This window comes from Ahaetulla prasina, chromosome 2 (genome assembly GCF_028640845.1).
Source record: "Ahaetulla prasina isolate Xishuangbanna chromosome 2, ASM2864084v1, whole genome shotgun sequence".
NCBI classification, from domain to species: domain Eukaryota; kingdom Metazoa; phylum Chordata; class Lepidosauria; order Squamata; family Colubridae; genus Ahaetulla; species Ahaetulla prasina.
The window spans coordinates 14,466,212-14,489,058 of NC_080540.1; the positions used below are offsets into that span (position 1 = coordinate 14,466,212).

General features: G+C 43.1%; 1 protein-coding gene across 1 annotated transcript in view; it reads right to left on the reverse strand.

The window, feature by feature from the left end:
* Positions 1-4,615: 4,615 nt before the first annotated feature.
* The window catches only part of LOC131193196 (von Willebrand factor A domain-containing protein 7-like), a 56,875-nt gene continuing 38,643 nt past the window's right edge, over positions 4,616-22,847 (reverse strand). The window contains exons 13-18 of the mRNA XM_058173141.1: positions 21,127-21,241; positions 18,009-18,213; positions 15,897-15,978; positions 12,553-12,773; positions 7,893-7,997; positions 4,616-4,759 (exon numbers count right to left, since the gene is read on the reverse strand). Coding sequence (XP_058029124.1) covers position 4,759; positions 7,893-7,997; positions 12,553-12,773; positions 15,897-15,978; positions 18,009-18,213; positions 21,127-21,241 — 729 coding nt within the window. The 3' untranslated portion in view covers positions 4,616-4,758. The remainder of the gene's footprint in view (positions 4,760-7,892; positions 7,998-12,552; positions 12,774-15,896; positions 15,979-18,008; positions 18,214-21,126; positions 21,242-22,847) is intronic.

A 22,847-nucleotide genomic window follows, 5' to 3' on the forward strand; every position in this document is an offset into this window, starting at 1 on the left:
TAAAAACCTGACCAATAAGCTCAAACCTCATGCTTTACCTTAACACAAAAGCGTATCGTGAAATCTCAACTCTGAAGCTTCTTCAGCTTCTTCTAAACTAGAGTTTCATAACCTTAGCAATTTTAAGCTGTGTTGCTGGGGAATTCTGGGAGTTGAACTCCACCTCTCTTCAACTTGCCAAAATTATGAAACATTTAATCTGTATTCAGTATAACATATCCAACTCCCCCATCCATCTGTTCCTTGATCATAGCTATGGTGGCTAGTGAGAAATGTGGAAAGGAAGGTGCTGGAAGTTCAGGAGTAGAGCAGGTTGGCTCCTTGAATATGCCCTGCTTGAATTCAAGTGCATGGCCGTTGTGATGTATCTAAACAACTTAACTGAGCTTGGTTGCTTTCTTGCATACATTTCATTATCCAGACTAGATTGGATAATGTGGACTAGTGCAGGGGTCTCCAACCTTGGCAACTTTAAGACTTGTGGACTTCAAGCTTTGCTGGCTGAGGGATTCTGGGAGTTGAAGTCCACAAGTCTTAAAGTTGCCAAGGTTGGAGACCCCTGGATTAGTGGATTAGCACTGAGGATGTTACTCAGTTTGGGTAACGAAATATCTGCAAGAAAACAACCAAACTCAAGGAGACAATGATTTGCATTGTCAATCAGTCATAATTGTAGTGACCAATTGGAAATGAAAATTTGGTGACATCACCTGAATGTCTAAGGTAAGGTAAAGGTAAAGGTTCCCCTCGCACATACGTGCTAGTCATTCCCGACTCTAGGGGGCGGTGCTCATCTCCGTTTCAAAGCCAAAGAGCCAGCACTGTCCGAAGACGTCTCCGTGGTCATGTGGCCGGCATGACTCAATGCTCAATGCCTGTTACCTTCACACCAAAGATGGTCCCTATTTTTTCTACTTGCATTTTTACGTGCTTTCGAAGCTGTTAGGTTGGCAGAAGCTGGGACAAGTAACGGGAGTTCACCCCGTTACACGGCAGCACTAGGGATTCCAACCGCCGAGCTGCCAACCTTTCGATCGACAAGCTCAACGTCCTAGCCCCTGAGCCACTGCGTCCCTGTGAACGTCTACAAAATACTAAATAAAATATGCCCATGATGCCTTGTACAGGCTGAATACCTTTTGATTTTGCTTATTTTCTGAAGGAAATATATATAATAAGAACAATGCCTCTGAAATTTAGTAGTTAAAAATTAGGAAGGAGAAATTTTTACCTCAGAAAAATTGGTTTAATTATATGTGACTTGTCTGGCCTGTTGAGACATGACAACTAAGCTATGTCTTATTTGTTTTTTCTACGTAGAATACCTACCTGCTCAGATGCATGGGGGAGATACAGTGATGGGATCATACCGGTTTAACAACCGGTTCGGTGAGTGAGCGCTTTGCGCTCCCCCGCACCAGACACGTGCTACACCCGCGTGTGCAATTGAATGAAAAATCACCTTCCGTGTTAGTACTAGGGAATTGAGGCGCCCCAAACCGCTCTGCCGTGCTAATTACCTGTGAAGATACAGGGGCAAGCAAACAGGCCCAGCTGATCATTGGAGGGAACTCGTTCGCTCCAGCTGATCGTCAGACCTACCGGTTTGTCTGAACCGGCCCGAACCGGTAGAATCCCACCCCTGGGGAGATGCTGTTGGTCTGGCCCAGAACTATTTTTTTTTAAATTTTATTTATTTTGTCACAACAATATATGTAAGTATCATACAGAAAGGTTATATAGTATATAAACATATATAAACATATATATGAGTAAATATTAGGAGGTATAAGCATATATATATATAGGAAGAAGAAAAGAAAAACAATAGGACAGGAACGGTAGGCACATCGTGGGAGAAACGAAGAGAGGCAATAAGAACTACAGAGGTTGTTTCAGATGGGAGTAGGAAGAGAGAAAAGGTGGAGAATGCATTTGATATGAGTCTGTGGAGCAGATGGTTCTCCGCTGGAGAAGAAAAAATATATGGTGGTTTCTCTAAAGGAAGTTAAAGTGGAATAGTCACTAGGATAGAGACCTAAGAAGAATGCCAAACCTGTTAATATCTATTGTAAATAGTTTTGCTGCACACAGTAAAGAAGGTCTATAAAAGCTCCCACTATCTTGGTTTCTCTGTGTTGGTTACCTTCTTTTAACTCTAATTACATGGCCCCAGTCTTAAAAAGTACCCAGTCATATCATGGCAGATGGAAATAATGGACCTTCTGATGTCATACCGAGCTTCCTGTTTCTTTCAGGATCTCACCATAGGGGAAATGGTGGAAGATCTACTTGAGCCCTGAGGGGAAAGCAGGACACATCCTATGAAGACCTTCCCACCCTCCCATTGGTTACCTTCCAAACAGGTTTGAAATGGTTCTGTTCCGTTCTTCCCTTTAAGCGCTCCACCTTTCTTGAGATGTTTCCCAGGCAAAAGGTTTTTCTCCATGACAGCCTGCCTCATCTTCTTTCCTGGGAGGTTGGCATCGGTGAAATCACTCGACACAATGCCCTCCGATTCACGGTTGGAATAAAACCCGTTTGCAAGTCCAACGCAGAGAAGCAAAGGAAGCTCTCTGGCCAAGAGCATCATTTGTGGCTCGGCAGGACAAAAACTAAAAAAAAAGAAAGTTTCCCCCCAGGTCTGCCTCACAATCTCTGCCTGCCTGCCTTGGGTGTGGGAGTTTAATAGCTGAAGTTATGGTGGGGGGAGGAGGTTGAGGGGGAGTAGGGGGCGGGTGAGAACAAGCAGCTGCCAATCGTTCATCTTTTTTTTCTCCCCATATTGAATCTGCCTCTCTAATGAAGTCAGCATCATAGCTTCCAGCTGCAGAGAGGAACATTGCAAATAAAGAGTTTCTGACCAGTTGCCAGACTGCTATTTGCTGAAGCTCCATGGGTTGCAGTGGGGGGAGGCATGGGAGTCTTGTTTGTTTAGATCAGTGTGTCGCAACCCTGGCAACTTTAAAGATGTGCGTACTTCAACTTTGACATTAAAAACCTTTCACTGTGTGCATTTGTATTGAAAGCTTTGTGTCTCGGAGATCTTGTCGCTTTCTAAGTGTTTCCGGCACAAGAGCACAATGCACCCTTCTGATAACAGAATAGTAGAATAACAGAGTTGACCTTGGAGGTCTCCTAGTCCAGTGGTCTCCAACCTTGGCAACTTTAAGCCTGGAGGACTTCAACTCCCAGAATTCAATGGGAGTTGAAGTCCACCAGGCTTAAAGTTGCCAAGGTTGGAGACCACTGGACTATTCCAACCACTTATTTGAGCAGGAAACCTTATACCATTTGTCCAATCCCTTCTTAAAAGCCTCCACTGTTGGAGCACCCACAACTTCTGGAATGCAAGCCCTTTTACTGCAGTGGTGGGCTGCTACCGGTTCGGCCCGGTTTGGGGAGAACCGTTAGCAAAGGTAAGTGAAAACCACCACTGTTCCACTGGTTAATTGTTCTAACTGTTGGGAAATTTCTCCTTAGTTCTAAGTTGCTTCTCTCCTTGATTAATTTCCATCCGTTGCTTCTTGCCCTGCCTTCAGGTGCTCTGGAGAAGAGGTTGACCTCTTTGGATTCACCCTTTTTGGAGTGTAGAAATCTAGATGGTCATAAGAATGTCACTGGCTCTACAAGTGATGGAGTTGAGGTTCTTAGCCAGGGCCTGGACTCTGTAAGGGTCTGGTTGGGAGGGAGAAGGTTACAACTCACCCTGGCAAGATAAAGAAACTCTGGGTCTTTGGGTCCCCTGCATCTGGTGATTTCCCCCCCCATCTTTATCTCTTTATGGGATAACATCCCCCAGACCAAGCTGGTGTGCAATTGTGATGATCTGGAAGAAGGCACGGAGGCAACACAGCCAGCAGATTGTTCAAACTTCCCTTTATTGCTCCAACTTTCCCCAAAACCAGGGGTGAAATCTACTTACCTTCCTTCTGGTTCGGAAGTGCGCGTGTTTCGTCACGTGTGATTTTTGACCCTCTGCGCATGCGCAAAGCCTTCTGCGCAAGAGCAGAGGGTCAAAAATGGGTTACTTCTTGGTTCAAACCAGGAAGTAATGATGTCTGGGCGGGTGGGTGGAGCCAGGAGTGAAATTCAAAATTTTTCCCTACCGGTTCTGTGGGTGTGGCTTGGTGGGCATGGCAGGGGAAGGATATTGCAAAATCTCCATTCCCAACCCACTCTGGGGCCATCCAGAGGTGGTATTTGCAGGTTCTCTGAACTACTCAAAATTTCTGCTCCCAGTTCTCCAAAACTTGTTAGAACCTGCTGGATTTCACCCCTGGGTGGAGCCTTGCACTGCTGCCGCTACCAGTTCGCCAAACCACATGCTGCTGCCGCTACCCTGTTTGCAGAACTATGCGCTGCTGCTGCTTACCGGTTTGCGTGAGCCAGACAGAACCGGTAGGATTTTACCACTGCCAACATTGCTCCCACATTTATGGCAAGTCCCAGAGCAAAGCGCTCTCTCACACAGCATCCTCTGGCTGCGAGTAGTCCAGCAAAACACTGTTAGCGCAATGGCTTCGAAGCAAGAAGTCCAGCGAGGCAAAGGAACAAAAGATTTTCCAAAGAGAATAAAATAAATAAATAGACTCTCAACAGACATGGATGCTTCTGAAGTTACTTTTATTTGGATCCACCAGAGAGATGGGGCAAGGGTACTACCATTTGGCTGATTATCATCTCAGTGTAAGGGACATCCAGAGACCAGAAATAAAATCCATTTTGCGTCAGGACATTCCTTCAATGTACATCATCTCTATGGAGTAAAAGTGAACAAAGGAATCGGCATGAGAGATCTAAGCTATTTTTTCATCATCTCCCTTCCCAAAATCTTATCCATAAGTCTATCAGAAAAATTAGCAGCCCTGGCTTTCTGGCTAATAACTTTTATTGGTGTTTTTTTTTAATATAGCATTTCTCAACGTTGGCAACTTGAAAACGTGGCTGGTTGGGGAATTCTGGGAGTTGAAGCCAGGGATGAAATCTAATTTTTTTTGCTACCGGTTCTGTGGGCATGGCTTGGTGGGGGGAAGTCATGTGACTGGGTGGGCGTGGCTATGTAACCATGTGACTGGGGGATCAAAAGACAGAAACTCACTAACAATGTCCTGCTGAAGCAGGGTTAGACTAGATGACCTCCAGATCCCTTCCAGCCCTGGATTATCCTCTGAAGCTGCGTCTAGTGCCAGGTTTGTACTCCTTCCTTCCTTCCTTCCTTCCTTCCTTCCTTCCTTCCTTCCTTCCTTCCTTCCTTCCTTCCTTCCTTTCCCTGTCTCCCTCCCTCCCTTCTTTCTCTCTCTCTCAAAAATGAACCCCCCCACCCCGTTTTTCCTCCCAGCAGGCTTCCTTGCTAGCCAAACCAAAAAACTTCCCTTGAGGGAAGCCTGATGGGAGGAAAAACGGACTCCCCCCCCATTTTTCGGCTAGGACTCAGCTGAACTGTGCAATCATCAGAGGGTTTTTTTTAACTTTTAAAAGCATTATTTTACCTGAAGAAAAAATGCTTTTAAAAGTAAAAAAAAAAACCAACCCTCTGATGATCATGTAGCTCAGCTGGACATGGGGACGGGCAGGGATTTTTGCTAGCAGTTCTCCGAACCACCTGCCGCCATCGCTACTGGATCACATGATCCAGTCCGAACTGGGAGCATTTCACCCCTGGTTGAAGCCCACATGCCTTACGGTTGCTAAGGTTGAGAAACGTAAGGCTGAAATTCAGCAGGTGCAGTTTGAATTCTAGTGCCAAGAAGGGCCAATGGGAGAAGATGCACCTGCTGAATTTACATTGGCCACAACCTGTTCAAGAGAAAGTCTGTTGCTTTGTGGGCCCTTAATCCTGTTTCTTTGTCCTTGGTAACACTCTGCTTGGTGACTGGTGCGACAAGAAACAAAAACTACAATGTGGGTGCAGATGGCATTTAAAATTGTGTTGTATTCTCCTTAGGAGAGCTCACAAAGTCTATTCCAGTAGATCTACACTTTTGTGCATGTGATATTGCAAGGTGCATAGACAATGGGCGGTGCTTGTGTTGTGATGTTGTCACACTGCTAATGTTATTTTCTCATTATCCCCCTGGATCCATCTTAACTCTCTTTGGTATAAGCCAAAGGGAGGGAGACAGAGAGGGAAAATACCACCAGGCTTTCAAGATTCCTTACTAGCCGTGCCCTGTATTAGTTTTTTTCCAACCACAGCAACTTTAAGATGCATCAGAGAATTCTGGTAATTGAAGTCCACACATTGTAAAGTTGCCAAGGTTGAAAAACACTTCATTGTATCAATAAAGTGGGCTCCAGGATGTCTGGTGCAGTCTATTCCTTGACCTGGTCTACCTTAAGGGACTGACGGGACTACATCTTCCAGATTCATAGTTGACATTATTTTTTTTAAAAAAATTAAATTGCTGTTGTTATTTACACACAGTGTTCCAAATAGTTCTGACTGGATTCGGTACTTTTGGCTATTAGGTCCTTCCTAAAATCTGGACCCGCTGATTCCCACAGAACTGAAATTTGGCAAATTTTATAAAAGCATTTTAGGGCATCAAAATGTTCCTAAAGCATTTTATGACACAATACAAAATGTCATGAAAGATTTCCCATGGTCAACTGCCGAGGTTTGACTGCACTATACAAGAGGGGTCTGTACCCCTGGGCTGCAGGCTGGTACTAGTCCATGGACTGTTGAGAACTGGACTGAGCAAGCGAGCGAAGCTTCATCTGCATGTGTGAGAGATTTAGGTAGTGTGTGAAAGCACACACACCCCATCAGTTCGTGGAAAAATTGTTTTCCGCATAACTGGTCCCTTGTGAGCCGAGCCGAGGTGGCGCAGTGGTTAGAGTCCAGTACTGCAGGCTCATTCAGCTGACTGTTAGCTTCAGTTCGGCAGTTCAGATCTCACCAGCTCAAGGTTGACTCAGCCTTCCAGCCTTCCGAGGTGGATAAAATGAGGACCCAGATTGTTTGGGGACAAATAGGCTGACTCTGTAAACCGCTTAGAGAGAGCTGTAGAAGCACTATGAAGCGGTATATAAGTCTAAGTGGGAAGTGCTATTGTCCCCAAAAGGTTTGGGCCCACTGTTATACAGTTCAAAACTGGCTATTTTCAAGACATATACATCCCTTAATTTTTAAGAATATCTGTCGTGAAAGCAGCAGTGCATTCGAAGCTCTGCTGTCAAGCGCCAGGAAAATCCGAAAATCCAGCCAGTTCAAATGAGTATAAAGGTTTATTGCTTGCTACAAGAATATGAACTACTAACAGTCAAAGCCAACAGATTTAAACTCAATGTCAACCGCTCCAGTTTAGATTGCAGAAAACACGATTTCTGTAACAGAATTATATATGCTTGGAATGCATTACCTGACTCTGTGGTTTCTTCTCATAACCCCAAAAGCTTTACTCAAAATCTATCCACGGTTGACCTCACCACTTTCCTAAGAGGACTCTAAGGGGCGTGCATAAGAGCACAAACGTGCCTACCGTTCCTGTCCTATTGTTTCTTCCCCTATATATATATATGTTTATAGTACCTTGTTGCTCCTCATATATATGTTTATATATTATATAATCCTTTATGCAATGCTTGTATATATTGTTACGACAAATAAAAATAAATGAAATAAAATAAAAATAAAATAAAAGCAAACTGGCGGTAGATAAGAGTCAAAGGAATTCAAGGTGGGCTGGATTTAGATCTCTTGTGGTCACAAAGGGATTCAGGACTGATGACATGTTTGACCCCTCCCACGGGCTCAGCCTAGTCATCTCCTACGTCTGCCATTGCTGATACATCTCTTATTTATGATCTGGGTTGTCTAGTTTTGACTAAAGAGAAAGAGAAAGTGCTTTAATGAGTGGATTGGCAGCTTCAGTTGCTTAACTCACTAGCTTGTAGGAGGCTTAGAGTTTCTGTAGTCCATTGTGAAAGTGCTTGTGTTCCCATCCTCATCACTGATCAAAACTTCTGCAAAAGGATCGCAGCAGGTTGACCTACGGAGGAGAGCAAAGATAACAAGGCGGATAAATAACGGGAGAGAGTGAAGGAGGAAGAGTTTGAATGGGGACTTTAAACAGGGACGGCAGAACGAAAGAATTCTCTGTAAGCAGTGAAAGATTTAGAGGGCATGGCCGATTCACCAAGGCGACTCCGCCGTTAACGTGTTTCATCAAGGTGAAATACAGGTTGTCCTTGACTTACGACCATTCATTTAGTGATTGTTCAAAGTTACTGTTGTGACTCAGGCCCAAGTAGGTAGTAGGAAACTCAGTCAGTGTAAAAACAAACAAACTTTATTAATACAGCTGAGAATTACTTCATTCTCAGTGTAGTCCAACTAAATTAAAGTAAATTCCTCCCAACACAATTCCTCAGTCCTATCACCAACCTTGGTCCAATTAGGCAAACTGTCAAAGGCCTTTCTTGGCAAAAGTTCAGAAGACACCGATATGAAACAAATGCAACAAGACAAAGCTATCAACATCGTTTTCTGGCGAAGAGCACAAATGCCGTTGCTGGTCTTTTAAGCCTTATGGGAGGAGCCAATCATCTCTTGGCCCTACTGCCGAGTCATCCTCTTTGCTTTAGCTGCTCTTGCCTTCTGGCAGCTCTTCTCATGTGTGCATTAGGAACAGGCTCCTCCTGTTCCTCTGCCTCACTACTGTCAGCCTCTGGAGACTCTGGAGTCCACATATCACTCCCCGATGGCCCTGGCCCCACCTCAGCCTCCGATGCAGAGCCCTCATTCGGGCCTTCCCCAGCCTCCAGGACTGGCCCATGCTCTTCCTCAGCCTCATCGCTGTCTACCAGCTCCACAGCCTGCTGGCGGACCATAACAGTTACAACAAAACTATAACTGCAACCAATCCTTGCATTTATGACATTGCAGCATCCCTACAGTTGCGTGATCAACATTCAGACTCGTGGCATGCGGCATGTAGTTATAATGGCTGCAGTGTCTCATAGATATGATTTGTAGCCTTCCCAGCCAGTTCCCAACAAGCAAAGTCAATGGGGTAATCTGGATGACTCTGTGACTCATTTAACAACAGCAGTGATTCACTTAACAACTGTGGCAAAAAGGTCATAAATTTGAGTGCGACTCACTTAAAAACCACCATGCTTTGCATTAGAAATTCTGATCTCAATTGTGGTTGTAGGTTAAAAATGACCTGTACTTTTATATTTTTAGAATAGAATAGAATGAGCTGGAAAGGACCTTGGAGGTCTTCTAGTCCAGCCTCCTGCTCAATCAGGAGAAGCTATACCATTTTAGATAAGTGACTGTCTGTGCTTAAAAACCTCCAGTGATGGAGGGCCCATGATTTCTGGAGTCAAGCTGTTCCACTGGTTAATTGTCCTCACTGTTAGGAGGTTTCTTCTTAATTCCAGGTTGCTTCTCTCCTTGATTAGTTTCCAACCAGTGTTTTTTGTCCTGCCCTCTGGTGCTTTGGAGAATAATTTGACCCCCTCTTCTTTGTAGCAGCCCTTCAAGTACAGGAATACTGCTATCATGCCACCCTCTAGTCCTTCTTTTCTCTAGACTAACCAAACCCAAATCCTGCAGCTGTTCATATTTTTAGTCTCCAGGCCTTTGATCATCTTAATTGCTCTTATTTTCTTGTGCTATACAGTCTGGTTGCGAAGTTTCCTTGAAATAAAAACATGCATTATTTTACCTTGATCAATGAAGAAAGAAAAGGAAGAATATAGACTAGTGTTCTGCAGCTGCTCTGTAGCTTTTAGGCTCAGGACTGAAATTGGGGTTTGAACAGGATCCTTCAAAAGTAACAGGTCAGGGCATGACAAAAATGAAATTTTGTTCAGATTAAATTTAAATATAGTCAATACATTTTTTTGGTACTAATATATTTAATTTCCCCCCCTCTACATTCAGAATTACAGTTTGGTAATAACTGGGAAATTAGAATGTCAAAGTAAGGAATGGGATATTAATATTTGGAATTATAGATATATTCCAAAAATGAGAAGATGGAACATTTTTGTCTAAATAGTGTAGATTTAATAGGTTTAAGGGCCAAATTAATTTCATATTGATGTTATATGATCATTTTTTCATTTTCCTTATTTTTTCTCCCATTATGTTCAGTTTGTTTTAATCATAATGCATGTAGGAGTTTTATTATATAACCACTGAAATATTTATTAATAAAAAAAGTAATTGTATGCTTTGCTTTGCTTTTTTTTTTTTGCATTGCACAGAAAATTAAAATAAATTTGTCATAAATTTAAAAACCTGGAGTTTTAAAACAAGAAAAAAATAAAATTAAAACATGCTTAATATATCCTCTGTTCTAAATACTAACTAATTTTAAACCTGAAATTAGCTAATGTTAATAACTGCACATTCTGTCTGCAAAATTTAGCACAAAATTTTTTCGCTACTTCTTACCTAATAAAGTTCTGGCTAAAAACTGTGTGTTTTGTAATTTTGGGGTTTCATACTAATAAAAGCATTATTCTAATTTTGGATTATTTTCCCCTGGGGAAAAGATATTTCATAGCTGGGATTAAATGAATAAAGACAACCATCTGTTTGCATCTTTGTTTCCTACTTTTGCCGCAAAATTTTGTGAACTCCAGGGGGCACTCTTAGCCTAGCTCAGAATAATTAGAAGCCTGCTGATTTTCACAAATACCTAAGAAGAAGCACACAGCCAGCATGCTGTTACAAACAATTAATTATTTGTCTTATTCTTTACATATAATAAGAAGCGCTCAGCCAATAAAAAGACTAATGTTGCTAGTGTTGAGGGCTATTGTGTGCTCAGTGGATATTGCACATTCGTAAGGCAGGCAAGGGAAAAAATGAGTGTTGAGTCGTCACGTTGTAAAAGTCCAGGACCTACGTCCACAATTGAGACCAAAATTTCTGTTGTTAAGCGAAGCAATTGTTAAATAAGTCATGCCCAATTTTACCATTTTTTTTCCACCATGGCTTTTAAGTGAATCACTTCAATTAAGTAAATCAGGTGGTCTTTAAGTGAATCTGAATTTCCTATTTATTTTGTTTGTCAGAAGCTGGCTGCGAAGGTTGTAAACGGTTATCACATAACCCCAGGATGTTACAACCATTGTAAATACATGCTGGGTACCAAGCAATCAAATTTTGATCACGTGACCATGGAGTTGCTTCATCGATTTGAAGTGTGAGGAAGTTACATTTTTCAGTGCTGTTTCAACTTTGAATAGCCACTAAATGATTGGCTGTAAATTGAGGATTATCTCTATTTATCTTATCTTTATTAATATTACTTTTATAAATAACTCAAGGCAAAGATACTTAATTCTCCTTTCTCCTCCTCTTTCCCCCATAACAACCACCCTATGGGGTGGATTGGACTGAAAGAGAAGGACTAGCTCAAAGTCATTCAGCTGGCTTTCATGCCTAAGGTGGAGCTAGAACTCACAGTCTCCTTGTCTCTAACTTGGTGCCTTAATGTTAGAAATTCTGTTTATATATAGCACTACAGAGCAAACTGAGAGTACAGTCACCATGTGCTTTACTGTTCAACTGTTTAACTGTAACAGGAAACAGGAAGCTCTACTTAGAACAGAAGAGCATAGAGTATATACCATAGATCCAAACTTGTAAACAGTGCCATCTACTGGCTGAATACTACTGTAGTTGTTGCATTGAAATACATTCCAAAAATGAGTTCCAACACTTAGCTACTAGACCAGTGATGGTTAACATTTTTGCTGTTGCGTGCCAAAAGCGGGAGGAGTGCAGAGGATCATGCGTGCGCGTGCCGGCACCCATAATTCAATACGCCCTGCTCCCCATGCATGCGCGCACAACCCCCCGTGCTCCCCCTGTTTTTGGCACGTTACGGCACGGTGAGTCCAGTAGGCCCATTTCCCCCCTCCCCAGGCTCCAGAGGCTTTCTTGGAGCCTGGGGAGGGTGAAAATGGCCTTCCCCACCTCCTGGAGGCCCTCTGGAGGCCAGAAACAGCCCGTTTTCTGACTTCCAGTGGGCCTGGAAGACCCAAAAATCAGGTGGCCGGCGTGCGCATGCGTGCTTGAGCTGAGCTAGGGCAACGCTCACGTGCCCACAGATATAGCTCCACGTGCCACCCGTGACATGTGTGCCATAGGTTTGCCATCACGGTACTAGACCAACTTGGCTCTCAATTGTTCTCCTTCAGCTCCAGATTAAAGGACCTTTCACAGAAAACAAAAGGAAGGTCAGGTAAAATCGAATTGGAAAGATTCAAGTTTCTGTTACGTAGATAAGCGTAGATTTAAAACTGCGGGAAACTTAAATTTTATTTTCAGGGTGGGATGCAACCATTTTAATTTTCTCTGCATTATTTTAATTAGTCGCTGCTAAAAACTAATGGGAGTGATGTGGTGTCCTAGAAGTGAAGACTTTATATTTCTGGAGGTTCAGCAATTTGCAGTGGCATAACTCAGTTTAAGGCTCTTGCATGTAAAAGTTGGACGAGACTGGGCAATTGTCAGTGCAAATGGGAAAAAGTTTTTATGATTGATTTTCCCCCCCAGAACAATGGATGTATACATACCTGTATTCACATATTACATTCTTCATATCACCTCCTCTTGGAGTACAGGTGAGACCAGAAGGATTTGTATTGATTTTGACGGTGACGGCACTTTGATCATCCACGGCTGTGAATGACATTTGCCAAGTATGATGGCGACAGACTGGTTCACCCTGGATTTTGCCCCTACAAGGCATGTAAAATTCTCTGAGATTGTACACAGGTGGAATCTCATCAGTCTCCTGTTGAAGAGCAAATGTGTTGGTTAGTAATAAAGCTAATGAGCCATAATACATGATTACATGAATTTAAAATGCAAATTTATTTATTTATTTTATTTATTTTATTCGATTTTTATACCGCCCTTCTCCCGAAGGACTCAAGGACTCAAGGGCATATAAAGGTAAAGGTTCCCCTAGCACATATGTGCTAGTTGTTCCCGACTCTAGGGGGCGGTGCTCATCTCTGTTTCAAAGCCGAGGAACCAGAGCTGTCTGAAGACGTCTCCATGGTCGTGTGGCCGGCATGACTAAATGCCAAAAGTGCACGGAACACTGTTACCTTCCCACCAAAGGTGGTCCCTATTTTTCTACTTGCATTTTTTATGTGCTTTTGAACTGCTAGGTTGGCAGTTCAAAAGCTGCTAGGTTGGGACAAGTAACGGGAGCTCACCCTTTTACGCGGCATTAGGGATTTGAACTGCTGAACTGCTGACCTTTCGATCGACAAGCTCAGCGTCTTAGCTACTGAGCCACTGCATCCCTGTTAGGACACATAGATCATACTTTTCCCAATATGGCAGCCAATATGGATATATAGGTGTGAAGTGTGAAAGGACAGGTCCGCAGTGAAGATCTAATTAAACTGATTTATTGCTAAAATGCCTAAATACACAGGAATCTTCTCAACTAATGGTTCACACTTGCTTGGAATTAAATAACAGTCAACTGAATTCAGGGGGGAATTGGATTTAGTCAGCTTATGGCCATGTAGGGATTCTAGGCTGAGCCTTCATTTAACTCTGCCCCCAGGTTCTGCCATTCCTTCTCTAATAATAGCACTGCAATTCCCAGAATTCTCAACTTCCTGAGAATCCTAGAAACTGGATTGGTTGGAATGGCCCTGACTTTTCAGTATCTTACATCCTGCTGGCCAGAAGGGATGGTTGTCAGGCCCGGAAGCCATCTTATGCATTAGGCCTTTAGGCCTGCCATGTTGCCTACTGTGGGAAACTGGGAGGGGGGATTGTATGGAACATGGGTGATATATAGTCATAATAACATTCTTTTCTCAGAGAGTCAAGGACATCTTGCCCTGCATCTGGAGGGTTGAACTGGGAGGCCCCTCCAGTTGGGATGGTGTTTTGATTGGGCCATGTGATGGACTTGTGGATGCTGGGCAGGGACGTGGACTTTCCTTTGGGTGGGGAAAACCTGGAAGCTTTCAGATTCAGGTTTTTGTAGATGTGCCAATATGACATCTCTAATAAAATGGAACTTTTAGGAACTTCAAGCCTTGGAGTCTTCTTTTGTTGGAGGTGTTACTTGGTACTCTGACAATGGTGAGTGCAGACATAAAATGCAGAGTTAAATTATTCAATCCTGGCAAATAGATGGGGAAGAAATGGAGGTAGTGACAGATTTTATTTTCCTGGGCTCCAAGATCACCACAGATGGGGACTGCAGCCAAGAAATTAAAAGAGGCTTGCTCCTGGGGAGGAAAGCTATGGCAAATCTAGACAGCATACTAAAAAGCAGAGACATCACCCTGCCAACAAAAGTGCATATAATCAAGGCTATGATTTTTTCAGTTGCAATGTATGGCTGTGAAAGTTGGACCACAAGAAAGGCTGAGCGCCAAAGAACTGAGGCCTTTGAACTCTGGTGCTGGAGAAGATTCCTGCGAGTCCCTTGGACTGCAAGGCAAACAAACAAGTCAGTCCTAGAGGAGATCAACCCTGACTGCTCTTTAGAAGGCCAGATCCTGAAGCTGAAATTCAAATACTTTGGCCACCTAATGAGAAGGAAGGACTCCCTGGAGAAGAGCCTAATGCTGGGAAAGATAGAGGGCAAAAGAAGAACGGGATGACAGAGAACGAGGTGGCTGGACGGAGTCACTGAAGCAGTCGGCTTGAGCTTAAATGGACTCCAGAGGATGGTTGAGTTGTCCATGGGTTCACGATGGGTCGGACATGACTTTGCAACTAACAACAACAACAAAAATGATTCAAACTATGTTTGGTCTTGGCCTTCCTACATGATTCTCAGTACCCCATAACAATTTGTTGTTTAGAATCATCTAACCATGATACCAGCCCCTCTTTGAGGTAGGTGGGCAGTTTAGAAGTGAAATATAAATAAATAAAACAGCTGGCTGGGTGATGCTCTAAAGCAGGGGTCTCCAACCTTGACAACTTTAAGCCTGGTGAACTTCAATTCCCAGAATTCCCCAGCCAGCTTTGCTGGCTGGGGAATTCTGGGAGTTGAAGTCCTCCAGGCTTAAAGTTGCCAAGGTTGGAGACCCCTGCCGTAAAGTATAAAGTATTATATTTTATATTGTATTATATTTTATATTAAAATATAAATATAAAGTACGCGAAAGTGATGGGCCAGTTTCTGCCACTCTCCAATGTTGCTAAATGCAAACATTAAACCTAGCAGAAGAAATAATCTTCGTTTATCCAAGGCTGCAGAAATCAGTTTGTGAGTCCTTGGTAATATAGGAAGTCCTCAACTTATGACGACAATTGAGCCCAAAATATCTGTTGCTAAGTGAAACATTTGTCAAGTGAGCTTTGCCCCATTTTACAACTTTGCTTGCTACATTTATTAAGCGAATCAGTGCAGTTGTTTAGTTAGTAACATGATAGTTAAATGAATCTGGTTTCCCCATTGACTTTGCTTGTCAGAAGGTCGTAAAAGGGGATTACGTGACCCCAGGACACTGCAACTGTCATAAATATGAGTCAGTTCAGAGGTGGGTTTCAGCAGGCTCTGACCATTTCTGGAGAACTGGTAGTGGAAATTTTGAGCAGTTAGGAGAACCGGTAGTAAAAATTCTGACTGGCCCTACCCCCATCTATTCTCTGCCTCCCAAGTCCCAGCTGATCGGGTGGAAATGGGGATTTTGCAATAACCTTCCCCTGGACTACGGTGGGAATGGACATTTTACAGTATCCTTCCCCTGCCACGCCCACCAAGCCACACCCACCAAGCCATGCCACACCCATCAAACCACACCCACAGAACCGGTAGTAAAAATTTTTGAAACCCACCACTGAATCAGTTGCCAAGTAATAATTTTTGATCACGTGAGAATGGGGACGAAGAGCAGAAGTGTTCCCAGAGGATTAATTTTAGGCTTACCAAAGCTGTTTCAGGAATGACACTGATGGGAAGTTTCAGGTAGTTTTGGGCTGAACCGCTGTTAGCAGTGAATGTCACAACGCTGAAAAAAACATTTGTGAATTCATTAACAACGAACCATGTTTTCTCCCTTCTGCAATCCTGCTGCATTATTACACAAAGAAGAGGGAGTCAAGCTGTTCTCCAAAGCACCTGAGGGCAGGACAAGAAGCAATGGATGGAAACTAATTAAGGAGAGAAGCATCCAAGAACTAAGGAGAAATTTCCTCACAGTGTGGACAATTGACCAGTGGAACGGCTTGCCTCCAGAACTTGTGGGTGCTCCAACACTGGATGGTTTTAAGAAGAAACTGGACAACTATTTGTCTGAAATGGTATAGGGTCTCCTGCTTGAGCAGAAGGATAGACTAGAAGGCCTCCATGGTCCCTTCAAACTTTATTCTATTCTATTCTATTCTATTCTATTCTATTCTATTCTATTCTATTCTATTCTATTCCAGTCTATTCTTTCAAAAAACTTTTCAAAAGTATTATATTAAAATTTGGGTTTGTGCCTTGGTGCATTAATTAATGAGTTTAATTAACCTGTGGGACAACTTGCCTCCAGAAGTGTGGCTGTTCCATCATTGGAGGCTTTAAAACACAGACTTCAGAGGATAATTAGAACTGCAGAAAAAATAATTGCTACCAACTTGCCTTCCATTGAGGACCTGTATACTGCACGAATCAAGAAGAGGGCCGTGAAAATATTTGCAGATCCCTCGCATCCTGGACATAAACTGTTTCAACTCCTACCCTCAAAACGACGCTATAGAGCACTGCACACCAGAACAACTAGACACAAGAACAGTTTTTTCCCGAAGGCCATCACTCTGCTAAACAAATAATTCCCTCAACACTGTCAGACTATTTACTGAATCTGCACTACTATTAATCGTTTCATAGTTCCCATCACCAATCTCTTTCCACTTATGACTGTATGACTATAACTTGTTGCTGGCAATCCTTATGATTTATATTGATATATTGACCATCAATTGTGTTGTAAATGTTGTACCTTGATGAACGTATCTTTTCTTTTATGTACGCTGAGAGCATACGCACCAAGACAAATTCCTTGTGTGTCCGATCACACTTGGCCAATAAAATTCTATTCTATTCTATTCTTAAGAAGAGACTGGGCAGTAAGTTGTCTGAAATAGTACAGGCTCTCCTGCTTGAGCAGAGGGTTGGACTACTCGACCTCCAAGGACCCTTCCAACTCTGTTATTCTTGTTATTCCTGGTGACTGCCTGGACAGGTCCTTGGAGTTTTCTTGGTGACATTTTTCAGAAATGGTTTACTTTGCCTTCTTCTTCCTGGGGCTGAGAGAGAAGGATGGGCTCAAAGTCCCCCCGCTAGTTCTGTGCCTAGGGCGAAACTAGGTTTTCCCTAGTCCAAATGCCTTTAAGCAGGACGTTGTTATTTAGCTAGATATGCCTTATCTATCTAAGCCAAGAGTCTCCAACCTTGGTCCCTTTAAGACTTGTGGACTTCAACTCCCAGAGTCCCTCAGCCAGCAAAGCTGGCTGAGGAACTCTGGGAGTTGAAGTCCACAAGTCTTAAAGGGACCAAGGTTGCAGACCCCTGATCTAAGCAATACATTTCCCTCTTTATCCAGAACAAAAATTCTGCTAGACATTTTTCATTCATCAAAGGGATCACAAGTCTCCAGGATTCTCTCTCTATCTATGCTTTTCTCCAGGGGTGAAATCCAGCAGGTTCTGACCGGTTCTGGAGAACCGGTAGCTGTAATTTTGAGTAGTTCGGAGGACTGGCAATTACCACCTCAGGCTGGCCCCAGAGTGGGGTGGGAATGGAGATCTTGCAATATCCTTCCCCCAGCAATGGGCAGGGAATGGGGGATTTTGCAGTATCCTTCCCCTGGATTGGGGTGGGAATGGAGATTTTGCAGTATCCATCCCCTGCCACGCCCACCAAGCCACGCCCACCAAGCCAACCACGCCTACAGAACCGGCAGTAAAAAAAATTGGATTTCACCACTGTTTTTCTCTCTTTACAAATGCCCACCTTTGCCAATTCGTGATATCCACCACGGCCGTGTTAACCTACCTGGAGGCATAGCTGTCATTGGCAACGGGGGCAGTAAAGGTTGCCGTCAGGGTAATATTTTCTCCTGTGTTCAGGAAACTTCCTTTTGGTTCATAGCCGCTCATGAAACTCCGATCATCCCAAACTTTAAAAGTAAATGTTCTGGCTGCTCCATAGTTGACCACCAGCACAGAGACTTTCAAGGTCCCACCAGGTGCCATTGTGCCTGGGGGGGGGGAGAAATGGCAACGTGCTCACAATATAGGTAAAATATTGTCTTATTACAGGCAGTCCTCGACTTACGACCGCAAGTGAACCCAAGATTTCTGTTGCTAAGCGAGGTGGTTCTTAAGTTTGGAGTTTTGCCCCATTTTACGACCATCCTTGCTCAATGTTGTTAAGCGAATTGCCGCAGTTGTTAAATTAGTAATACGGTCTTTAAGCGAATCCGGCTTCCCCGTTGACTTTGTTTGTCAGAAGGTCATAAAAGGTGATCACCAGAGGTGGGTTTCAGCAGGTTCTGACTAGTTCTGGAGAACCAGTAGCGGAAATTTTGAGTAGTTTTTTTTTTTTTGTTTACATTTATATCCCGCCCTTCTCCGAAGACTCAGGGCGGCTTACAGTGTGTAAGGCAATAGTCTCATTCTATTTGTATATTTACAAAGTCAACTTATTGCCCCCCCAACAATCTGGGTCCTCATTTTACCTACCTTATAAAGGATGGAAGGCTGAGTCAACCTTGGACCTGGTGGGGCTTGAACCTGCAGTAATTGCAGGCAGCTGGTTTTAATAACAGGCTTCTTATAGCCTTGAGCCACCACGGCCCTTCAGAGAACGACAGAGAAACAGCAGTAAAAATTCTGACTGGCCCCACCCCCATCTATTCTCTGCCTCCCAAGTCCCAGCTGATCCGGAGGAAATGGAGATTTTACAGTATCCTTCCCCTGCCACGCCCACCAAGCCACAGCCACAGAACCAGTAGTAAAAAAATTTGAAACCCACCACCGGTGATCACGTGACCCCAGGACACTGCTACCATCATAAAGATGTGTCCGTTGCCAAATGCCTGAATTTTGATCTGTGACCATGAGGATGCGGCAACGGTTGTAAGAGTGAAAAATGTTCCATGTCACTTTTTTCAGTGCCGTTGTAACTTTGAATAGTCACTAAATGAACTGTTGTACATCTGGGACTACCTGTATCCTAAAATATCAATTATCTGTGAGATACCATAGGAAAAAACTGTCCCACATAAATCTTTCAAAAGTGTTGTAAGTCAAGGGTTACCTGTACATAGGACAGTTGTTTATGAGTTGCTCTTGACAGCAAGATGGGCATATAAATTTAATAAATACGAATAATCCAGCCTGAGCTTCTGGGTGACTGTGCAAAAAACCATAATAATACTGGTTACAGCATCTTGAGGTCACATGATCACCATTTGTGACCTTCCCAGCTAGCTTCCAACAAGTAAAGTCAATGGGGGAAACCAGATACACTATAATACATTATAAAGGTAAAGGTTCCCCTTGCATATATGTGCTAGTTGTTCCCGACTCTAGGGGGCGGTACTCATCTCCGTTTCAAAGCTGAAGAGCCAGCGTGCTATCCGAAGACGTCTCTGTGGTCATGTGGCCGGCATGACTAAAGGCCAAAGGTGCATGGAACGCTGTTACCTTCCCACCAAAGGTGGTCCCTATTTTTCTACTTGCATTTTTTATGTGCTTTTGAACTGCTAGGTTGGCAGAAGCTGGGACAAGTAACGGGAGCTCACCCTGTTATGCGGCACTTAGGGATTCGAACCAGTGAACTGCCGACTTTTCGATCAACAAGTTCAGCGTCTTAGCCACTGAGCCACCTTGTCCCTTATATAATACCCTATAATACTCTATAATACCGTATAATACCCTATAATACAATATAATATCATATAATATCATATCTCATATCTCATACCTCATATCTCATATCTCTTATATCTCATATATCATGTCACATGTCACATCTCATATCTTATATCTCATATACAATATAAATAATATATCATATCATACCATATCATGGTAGTACTCAGTGGAGCTACCTTGGATAGTTCTGCAATATCTCTCATGAGTATAGAGAGGGACTGTCTGTCTTCCCTTTCTATTATTGGAGTAAGACATAACTGGGCATTAATATATTTGATAGCCCAAAAATCAGTCAAATCCAGCTAGCAGGAAATCCTGGATGAGGGATGTTTGAGATACAGATATTTTGAGATGCAGGTAATCTGCATGCCACCAAGCAGCCCGCTAGCAAGTTTTCGTGGAATTATTGATTTAAATCTTTGAAAGCAGAAGCTGTTCTGATGAAATAGTTTTGGTGACATTTTAGGACGGGGTCTCCAACCTTGGTAACTTTAAGCCTGGAGGACTTCAGATCCCAGAATCCCAAAGCCAGCAAAGCTGGCTGAGGAATTCTGGGAGTTGAAGTCCTCCAGGCTTAAAGTTGCCAAGATTGGAGACCCCTGTTTTAGGAATCAGAAAGAGAACAGGATGCAAAACTAGTTAAAGAAACTTTGTAGGGGATTTTGTGTGTGTGTTTGGGGGAATGTGTGTTAACGTAGCCAACCTATCCATTCATTCGGGAAAAGGGACTGCAAAATAAGCATGCAAAAAATTTGCTTGGAAAAAATCACATGGCAAAAAATTGAGAGGAAAAACACGTGAAAATTCATAAGCAAGCTTTTTTTCCCCTTTTTCTTTTTGACAAGACCCAGACTAAATAAAGAAAAAAAAAGGCTAGAAATCAGGCGTGAAATCCAGCAGGTTCTGACAGGTTCTGGAGAACCGGTAGCGGAAATTTTGAGTAGTTCGGAGAAACGGCAAATACCACCTCTGGCTGGCCCCAGAGTGGGGTGGGAATGGAGATTTTGCAATATCCTTCCCCCAGGAGTGGGGAGGGAATGGGGATTTTGCAGGATCCTTCCCCTGCCACCCCCACCAAGCCACCCTCACCAAGCCACCCCACGCCCACCAAGCCATGCCCATAGAACCGGTAGTAAAAAAATTTGGATTTCACCCCTGCTAGAAACTGAACCAAAAGCAAAACTGCTAATCCTGTGTTATTGCTGATACATTCCATCCTGCTAGGAACTTACTGTTCTGCTCTGGCAGAGGCAAAATCTGCACGAATTCGGTGGTGATGGAATCACCACTGATGCGTACGAAGGGGAAGTTGCCTGGAGAAAGGCCCTCCACTTTCAGTAAGGTTCTCTGGAAGGAAAAAAAATGGAGAAATTATTATTAAAAAACTTCCACATTGTTCCTGTGCCTATTGATGAATTAATTGAGACATATTGGCTCAGGGGCTAGGACGTTGAGCTTGTCGATTGAAAGGTTGGCAGCTCAGTGGTTCGAATCCCTAGTGCTGCCGTGTAACGGGGTGAGCTCCCGTTACTTGTCCCAGCTTCTGCCAACCTAGCAGTTCGAAACCACTTAAAAAATGCAAGTAGAAAAATAGGGGCCACCTTTGGTGGGAAGGTAAGAGCGTTCCGTGCACCTTTGGCGTTTAGTCATGCCGGCCACATGACCATGGAGACGTCTTCAGACAGCGCTGGCTCTTCGGCTTTGAAACAGAGATGAGCACCGCCCTCTAGAGTCGGGAACGACTAGCACGTATGTGCGAGGGGAACCTTTACCTTTACCTATTATAGGTAATCTTTGATTTACAACAGTTCATTTAGTGACCATTCAAACTTACAAAGGGGATGTTACAACCTTTGTAACATCCCCTTGAGGATCACGTGATCAAAATTCAGCTGCATGGCAACTGGTTCATACTTGTGACTGTATTGTGTCTCCATGCAATCCCCTTTTGCGACCTTTTGACAAGCGAAGTCAACGGGGAAGCCAGATTCACTTAACAACCGTGGCAAGAAAGGTCGCAAAATGGGGCATAACAAATGTTTCATTTAACAATAGAAATTTCGGGCTCCATTGTAGTCATAAGTCAAAAACTACCTGTGGAAGACTCGCAAACAATGGGAACCTCCTCTCAAAAATTCAGTAGATCTGTAGTAAGACACCTGCTTTCAGTTTAAACTCACCTCATCGATCCCAGTTTGTTGGCTGTGGGTGGGTGGGGGGTCTGCGAGGAGGGGAGTGTGTCAAAAAAGTCAAAATGGTAGCCATAACCACATGATCAAAGCCTTGGTGGCGCAGTGGTTAAAATGCTGCACTTGCAGACTAATTCTGCCGACTGCCAGCAGTTCGATCTTGACCGGCTCAAGTATGACTCAGCCTTCCATCCTTCTGAGGTTGGTAAAATGAGGACCCAGATTGTTGGGGGAGCAATAGGCTGACTCTGTAAAATCTGCTTAGATAGGGCTGTAAAACACTACGAAGCGGTCTAAGTCTAAATGCTATTGTGGGGGCTCCTACCCTGTGGAACGAACTTCCCCCTGGACTTCGTCAACTATCCGACCTTCGGACCTTTCGCCGCGAACTTAAAACCTATTTATTCCGTCTAGCTGGACTGGCTTGATTTAAAAATTTTTAATTTGCTTTTATGGGTTTTAAATTTTTGTAAATTTTTATAGGGTGTTACTGTAGTTTAAAATTTTTGGCCAATCGAATAAGTTTTTTAAGGGGTTGTTCTTAATATTATATGTACTGTTTTCTTTGTATTTTATTCTGGCTGTGCACCGCCCTGAGTCCTTCGGGAGAAGGGCGGTATACAAATTAAATTATTATTATTATTATTATTATTATTATTATTATTATTATTATTATTATTATTATTATTATTATTATTATTATTATTGTTGTTGTTGTTGTTGTTGTTTTTTTTTGTTGTTGTTGTTGTTGTTGTTGTTGTTGT